Here is an 8798-nt window from a genome sequence, read left to right as displayed (position 1 = left end):
GTATGTATATATGTGTATACATGTATATGTATGTATATATGTGTATACATGTATATGTATGTATATATGTGTATACATGTATATGTATGTATATATGTGTATACATGTATATGTATGTATATATGTGTATACATATGTATGTATATGTGTATACATATGTATGTATATATGTGTATACATGTATATGTATGTATATATGTGTATACATGTATATGTATGTATATATGTGTATACATGTATATGTATGTATATATGTGTATACATGTATATGTATGTATATATGTGTATACATGTATATGTATGTATATATCTGTATGTATGTATATATGTGTATATCTGTATGTATATATGTGTATACGTGTATATCTGTATGTATATATGTGTATACGTGTATATGTATGTATATATGTGTATACGTGTATATGTATGTATATATGTGTATACGTGTATATGTATGTATATATGTGTATACGTGTATATGTGTGTATATGTGTATACGTGTATATGTGTGTATATGTGTATACGTGTATATGTGTGTATATATGTGTATACATATATCTGTGTGTATATATGTGTATACATATATCTGTGTGTATATATGTGTATACATATATCTGTGTGTATATATGTGTATACGTGTAGATGTGTGTATATATGTGTATACGTGTAGATATGTGTATACATGTATATGTATGTATCTATATATATGTGTATACATGTATATGTATGTATATATATGTATGTATATATATGTATGTGCATATGTATATATATATATATATATATATATATATATGTATGTGCATATGTATATATATATATATTATATATATATATATGTATGTGCATATGTATATATATATATGTAGATGTATATATATATGTGTATATATATATATATGTATATATGTATATATGTATGTGTATGTGTGTGTGTGTATATATATATATATATATATATATATATATATATATATATATATATATATAATATAAATTACTAAAATCCATTTGCCCTTTCCAGCAACATGGGAGCAATAGAAACAGTCTCTTTCAGTCTGTATGGAAACATTGCAGCTTACTTTAGCTGCCTCTGAGTTTCTCTTTTCTTTAATAAATTCTTCCAGTCACCACCCCTAGGTTTCAATTTGACAATGTCCAATATTCCAAACAAATTTCACAAACCCTGTACAAGTGAATGTTTGATTGTACAAAGCACTAGATAGTTTGATTTTTTATATCGTGCTCATACACTCTGTTTTTTAACCTATGTTATGTTTTTCCTACATAATAGTGAGTACATCACAATACTGCCAAATAAACTAATCCAATAGTATTACAATTTCCCTTCTTAATTGTAATTTTACTTTTCAAGTTATTCAAAACCACTTTTACTCTGCTTGCTAAAGTATGGGCATTGTGCACGCATTCCCCTATGTCTAGTACCTAAACCCACAACCTCAAGCCTATCTGTTTTTTCATGTTTTGATCCATCTTGTTAGTAAACATTGGTTTCTCTCCCACTTTGTTGAAAATTTCCCTATTTGTTCTAAAAATATTCCAGTTAGATTCCATTACTTTTTTATACTATTGGTATTCCAATTATACAGAAATACACAAGTTTTTTCAAACTTTTTGGTCTGAAGACCATCCCTGGAATGTTTTTCACTTTTAGTGAAACCCACACCCATAAGTGGTTTATAAAAAACACCTCATTTCACATATTCATTCAAAATTTCTTTTAAATATTTGGGGTATCCCTTATCCTGAAACATACCTGAAACCTTTTTCTAGTTCAGGGCCCAAATCTTCCACATTCGAAGTCATACGGGCCACTCTGATGTGCCTGACCCTTAATATTTCTCTTTTGCCCCATGGGGTGGTTACTTTGAAAATGCAAATATGTATTGCAAAAAGTGTCCTTTCTATATATTTTTGACCTAAAACCGTCAATTCCTTTCGAAATACAGGTATCCAAGTAATTTATACCTTTGTTACCATACTGATATGTAAAATCCAAAAAATCCACAACGGAATTCAAATATTGAATAAACCTGGGAATCTCAGACTCGCGACCCTCCCAGAAGATAAAAATGTCCAAATTACTTACTTACAACTTGACACTACCCCAAAAAGGACAATTTAATATATACTGATTCTCCCAACCCAGAAGGACCAAGTTAGCATACACGGGCGAACACACTGCCCCCATGGCTTCACCCTTTATCTGTTGATAATACTCTCACTCAAACCATAAAAAATTGTCTAGGATAATGCTTATCTCACAGATCAGTGTAGTCATGCCATTTTCCAATTCAGAGTGCAGAAATAACACCTATTCAAACATGAAACCCTCCCCCTTTGGAATACTGGTGAACAAATCTTGAACATCTATTGTTAAAAAAATAGTATTCTCTGTCCATAACTCTTTTTTTTAATTAAACCCCATAATTCCCAAGAATCCTTGACTAAGTGGGGGGTCTTATCTACCACATGTTGTACACAGTCTGTTAACACAGCCAAAGGATGAATTTTGGAGCCCCTGGTTGCCACAGTTGGTTTAAATGGTGGTTTCAAAACATTTTTATGAATCTTGGGTATACCGAAAAAAATGGTATCACAGGGTCCCTTCTATACAAAAAGTCATATTTCTCAACATTATTTCTTTCCAGCAGAGATTCTTCAAGGTATGAATCAATCCTAGAATCGGAAATATTAATTTGATTTCTTGAAACACCCAAACAGGTAGTCTCATTAAAAAGTAAATCCTGCATCTCATTCAAATAATCTAAACTTTTTTTAACACTACCTCTCCCCCTTTGTCTGGAACCATGGCACAAGTCTGTTTCTTTTCTTAAATCCAACAAGAGGTTGTGTTCTCCCTCTGTTAAGTTATCCTGTCTCCTGTTGTAACCCTGAGCCATGCCATACATATCTTCCAAGACCAGGTTTTCATATGTTTCTACTAAGGGGTGCGGGGGTGGATTATAGTTACTTCTTTTTTAAGGTAAAATAATTAGAACTCACTATATTTTCATTTTCCTTATTACCTGACAAAATTTCAGAATTTAATTTCCTGGTGTACATCTTCAATGCAAGAATATTTTCCACTAATTCACCCTTGGAAGAGGGAATAAACTTAATTCCCTTGGAAAATAAGTTGAAATAATCAGTAATATTTATATTTGTGAAATTATATATAGTAAACCCATCGTTTGTTTTCACAATATCCTCTCTTGTGTATGCTAATTATTGTATCTGTTCCCATTTGGGTATGCATTCCTCCTCGCTGGGTAATAACTCTTGCTGTATTCCCCCTTTTCTGTGTAATGCTGTGCTAGTCTTTCCGAGCATCTGACTACTGGAAAATCCTGTTCCCCCTCCCCCATCTCTCTATCCATGTTCCAAGTCTCCCCTCTTCTAACCACTTCACTAATAACTACTAGAATTCCTAACTTCTTCCCCATAAGGAGCATAACGTTTGTTAATTTAGTAGGCTGGACCTGTTTAACTTTTCTGGTCCCTATCCAACTTTGTTTTTCTTTTGAAAAATATAACCTCTCCTTTCCACCTTGTCAAGCACTTTAAAATGCATTGCATTTTACTGAAAAAAACATCTGTTTTAATTTTATCCAAAACATCTACCTCTTTAGCTATCACATCCTTTTGCTTTTCATAGTAAAACACTTTTTTTCTGAGCAAATTCAACCCTATTTCATCAAAAAACTGCACAAAATTATCAACAATTTCTCTATTGTATGTTATACCAAAGGGGAATTTAAACATTCTTAATCCTTGTGGTATAATTTTTAAACTAATGCATTAATTCAAATATTACTTTTTTTTTGCATTTAAAAAATATTGAAATTTAACAAAGATGTTTTTGTTTTTTTTCCTGTAAGTCACTGCTGCAGCAGTCACTTCAGGGATCTCTGAAACATGGATTCCTTTTCCTGGCCAGAATTTAAGAAACATGTACAGCTTTCAGCAGAAAGGTGAAAATGTATGTTCTACTTCCCTCCTTTTTTCTGCCCCCCTGCATCCTTTTTGTTAATACTTCTGGCTGGCAAAAATAGCACCACTGACAGCAGACACCCTTGTCTTGTGGCCTGTATTTCCACCATACCACCTTTGATGCCCACTGTTCAGTTTGGTCTTTGTCCATTTTATAGTGCATGGCCATAATGCACCATCGTATCATACACCTGCCTGCCATCACCATTTCTTCCAAAACATTTTGTAGAAAGTTTTATTCTATGACAGTTTTGTCTGACATGTCCTGCCTTTGCTCCTTTAATCTTCAGTTTCAGTACCCTGTCTGCAAGTACAGCTGCCAGTTATCTGTGGAAAGTCTACACTTTTGCAGACCCTACTTAGACCTTCCTGTATCATTTTCTGGAGGATTCCTTACAGTATTGTTGCCATAATCTGTTTAAATGTTGAAAGCCACGTTTGGTAGGGACATTAAACAAAAATTACCTGAATCAATTACTTTTATTTCTTTAGACAATATGAGAAAAGCAACCAGGTACTCTCACCACGAAACTGTGTAGGCAGGCAGTAAGTCCAAAACGAACTGAAGCTCACTAAAAGTGTAACGACAATGCAATGAAGAAGGAAGCAACAGCTTCGCTGGTTCGATGAGCAATAAATCTCAATTTGCAGTAAACCAAAAAAGTCATTAAATCAGGAACCATAAATCCACTTGGTAAAATAACGAGAGATCCAATGTATAAGAACAAAGGTCACCACCGTCATCTATTTATACTAATAGATCTAAAATCTAAGATCTTTAGACTATGATAATTCTTGCAAAAATGTAAAGTGCCCATGTGTGCAACAAATACCATATAAATATAATCACACTTTTGTCATTGGAAAAAACACAATACTCAGGTTTGTTTAATCTGTTTTATCTGTCATACCCAAGATTTTTAGAAGCATGTAGAGTTGCATCATACTTCATTTAAGAAACTAAATACCTGAAGTCACTTTGCAGCAGCATCATGGTTCAGGATTCCAGTTCCTCGGACATTCCTCATCTGGTCCTGAAGAAAAGATGAGCTTTGGTCTTCAGCTTCTGTAGTCCAATGGCCTTCATGTGACCACTGCTCTCGCCATATATGTGCCCTCTGATCTTCCTCTGATTCCTTGCCCCCATGTAGTGTTGCCCCTTGCAAGGCTGCTTAGGCCCAGATTAGCTCATCCTCCACAGCCATTTGCATGTCTGCTTTGGGTAGGGGATAGCCACTCTGTGCCATCAGAGGAGGGGGAGACTTTATTACTTGTCATGGCAATGCTTAGGAGTACAATTCTTTTGGGGGTCATAACTGGACATGTGAGCTCCCTTTTCAACTGACACTCAGAAAAGGGAAGCACAAAGTTGAACACATCTCTTACAACTAAAAGTTGATTGGCTGGGATTTGCTAAAGGCCTGTTCAAGGCCTTTTGATCATTACAGTCTGGAAAGTCTGAAAGAAAAATATCTCCTTCCCTATCTGATTATGAATCTGAATCAGATGTATGAGAAACATGATTGGACTATTCCTGTCAGTTATGTACTCAAGTGAACCTGGAATCTAAAGCAGAAGAAAACATTTTTGCTGACTCTCCTGCTGTGGAGTTATCCTTTTCTGAGACCTTTAGTGAGATAATCCACCTCTTTAATTTGGAACAAAAAGAAGATATCTAAAACTGAACAGAGGTGAGATTTATTGCAGATGGGTACATGGCAGGCAGCCTGCAGCTATTCCTTCTGTTAGCTTTGGAAGGTGTCTTCTTTGCAGCTACTAGTGCTTTGCCTAACAGTAAGCCACCAGCTCTAAGAAATCTGTTGACCTATATAAAGTGGGTCAAACACTCAAATTTCTGTATTAGAGCCCCATAGCAGATTATGTTGTGGTCCCTTAAAACCATCCTCTTCTAAGCATCATTGCAGCTGCCCCTATTCCATTCGATAAGATTAGCAGAGCTTTTGATTGAGTTGGAAAAAAAGTATAAACTACTTCCACTCTGGCAGAGCAGTGAACTATCTAGCTCACTTGTTTAGGTTTTTATTGGGTTCATTTAAAGAAATGAAAATTTTGTTAGCTGATCTTCCTCAGACACCAAGATTTCTTTAAACTCCCATCTTTTGTCTGTGTCTGTCTCATAGGGAACCAAGCATTCTGTTAAATGCTCTTATGACATGGGTGATGCGGTTGACACTGGTCCAGTAATGAGGTTTGCTTGGCTGCACTCCCAAAACTTGCCAGATGTGATGTGTTCTTTGGGTCTTCCTCTGTGGATGTACGAAATTGGAAAGCACATTCAGGGGGTATCTCATATATTTCACTTGCTATTCCTAAATACAATAGGAACTTTCCATCCGTGTGTTGTAGGTACCTTCTGTAAGAAGCAATACAATCAATCCCTGCAAAAAAAAAAAAACAGATAAGTAGACATTTAAGAAAAACAGTAGCAGGAAGGTACAAAAAAGTAAGGAGTTTCCTCCCTAAACGAAGGACATTTTAAAAAGTTGTCAAATCATCCCCTGACAATGCTATAAAGTTTTCCCAGATTCTGAACCTTCACTTTGCTCCTAGGCACCAAATCACATCAGATACCTGCGTCCTGGGAATAATTAAAAAAAAGTTACAACTGTCAGTGGGAGCTCCTTCCTCCTTTTCACAGGATTACCTCTGAAATGACCAACCAAACAGACTTTTTCTCCCTGTTCTGAACCAAATGTCTCTGGGTATCGTAGAGCCTGATCCTTAAGATAAGAAAAGGCTTTTATTCCAGGATTTTTCTGGTGCCAAAGGAGGAGACCTGATCTGAACCCCCCCCCCTCCCCCTTAATCTCCAATCTGTATCAAGCTTTGGAACATCAGAATAAATGCATTGATAAGAATACCCAATTTGGTAAGAAATTTGAGTACTGTTTTTCTTTGCAAGTACCCTTGGAATATGAGGGCTGTTTTAATGATTCATCCTTCCGTTTTGTCATACTGATTATATTTTGAGTTAAACTGTATATTTCTGAATTGCATGCATATGGTTTCTGTGGTATCTGAATTACTGTTAACATGCATATTTTATGTAGTGCATTATATATTTTTTTCTTTTTCCCCCCTTAAAGAACGATCCAGAAACTATGCTGAAGTGTCTGACTATGTGCTTTGAACTACTTAAACAAATGTGCGTTTCAAAGGGCATTGGTCCCACTATGAATGGAATTATCGAATCTTTGGTATGTTGGTATTGTATTTTGAAGAACAGTTTAAATAATGGAAGCATGTATTTATTGAAGTTTGAAATGACTTGCTAGTTTCTCATTTAATTTACTGGAAAGTTTTAAGCCAGACCTCTCCACCTTTGCCAGATCTTACTTTTCGCTTAGATTCCAGCCTTTACTCTGTTTCTCTGAGGGCTTACTCCATTAGTAATACAGCTGAGAAGTATACTTTGAGCATGGACAAAGCTGCATGTTAAACCTGGAACTGAATGCTTCTAGTCTAATGTTTGACCTTGGAAAATTTTTGTTGAAGTGTTGACCAGAATAAGTAAAGGCAAGATCTGAATGTTGAACCATAATGCATAATTGCTTCCAGGTCATTCTCTGACAGTAGTAGTAAGCTGGTGAAAGTGGACAAGTGCACAACTCAGATCATGACAAATCTGACAGATACAAGATTAGGTGTGGTACGTAGACTACTGACTTTGTTTTCAGGGCCCTCTGTGAGACTGCCACTTGTCAATGGTGTCTGTTACAAAGGTGCTTCCCGGTCTTGCTTGGTTCATAAGTTAACCTTAGTGCCCTGACACTCTAGGTCATAAAGCAGAGATGCTGTGAAACCAGTACCTATTCCATGACATTTTTCAGTCCAAGCAAATGTGGTGAATGTTAGTCTTTTAATGTACTTTTGATGCTGGGTATCATTCCTTTATCTTAATCCAATTAGGCTGGCAAAGGGGACCAAAACATCTTAGAATATCACCACTTGGAAGCTCTACTTCCTTACGTTTATGCATTGAACTATAAATGCACTACCTCAGCTTCTCTTGACTTTTGTTGTGTACAGCCACCGTAGAATTATGACCTCATGGCAGTGGTTTGTAGTAAGCAAGTTTCTTCTTCATTCCCCATTGCTACTTTCCAAACTTCTTAAGGCTTTTTTGGTCTTGCAGACTAACTTCAGTGGGTAGTTTATTGGTTCCATACACACAGTCAAGAGCGGAGGTTGGTGTTGCTGGGTTAGCACACCCTTGTACATTCTGGAGAAGCACAAAAGCCAAAAAATATTGTCAGAGTCAGAGATCAGGACCCTGTTTCCCCCTCGTGAAAAACTCTTATGTACTTGAAGTTCATCATAGACTGTTTTGTGGTCCCAAATCCTCCCTCCCAGAAATTTTGGAGTTGTGCATCTGTGCATGGAGGAAACTGTTTTAAGTCATTCTTTTCGTGCCCGTCAAAGATGCCCCTCAAGCAATCTTGAAACTTTAGTAACCACATAAAAATATGTTCATGTAACATGAAAGAGCTGTAAAAATCAAAATACTTTATTCAATAGAACAAGCTCACAGATTTTGCAAAATGCTTTGTCAAATCATAAGTACTATAATTAAGAGCTATTTTTATGTAATATTTCATCAGCTGACCTAAAATAGTACATCAATTAATTCCAGACATTTAATACATTTTAACAACATAGAGAATAGCAAAAAAGCAAGATTAAAAGTCACCACTCACTTTACAATTAAATAAAGGGTTTTCAGTGGTAAAGAAGTTGTTTTCTATAATTGTATTTCTCCTTTC

The 8798-nt window shown here is 35.5% G+C and overlaps 1 protein-coding gene across 1 annotated transcript in view; it reads left to right on the top strand.

Moving 5' to 3' along the window:
- NCAPG (non-SMC condensin I complex subunit G) overlaps positions 1 to 8798 on the top strand; it is a 1684114-nt gene that overhangs the window by 693158 nt on the left and 982158 nt on the right. The window contains exon 10 of the mRNA XM_044063449.1: positions 7122 to 7232. Coding sequence (XP_043919384.1) covers positions 7122 to 7232 — 111 coding nt within the window. The remainder of the gene's footprint in view (positions 1 to 7121; positions 7233 to 8798) is intronic.

This window comes from Protopterus annectens, chromosome 2.part1, assembly GCF_019279795.1.
Source record: "Protopterus annectens isolate FY-2018-M chromosome 2.part1, PAN1.0, whole genome shotgun sequence".
Lineage (NCBI taxonomy): Eukaryota > Metazoa > Chordata > Ceratodontiformes > Protopteridae > Protopterus > Protopterus annectens.
This window is presented reverse-complemented; position numbering and strand designations above follow the sequence as displayed.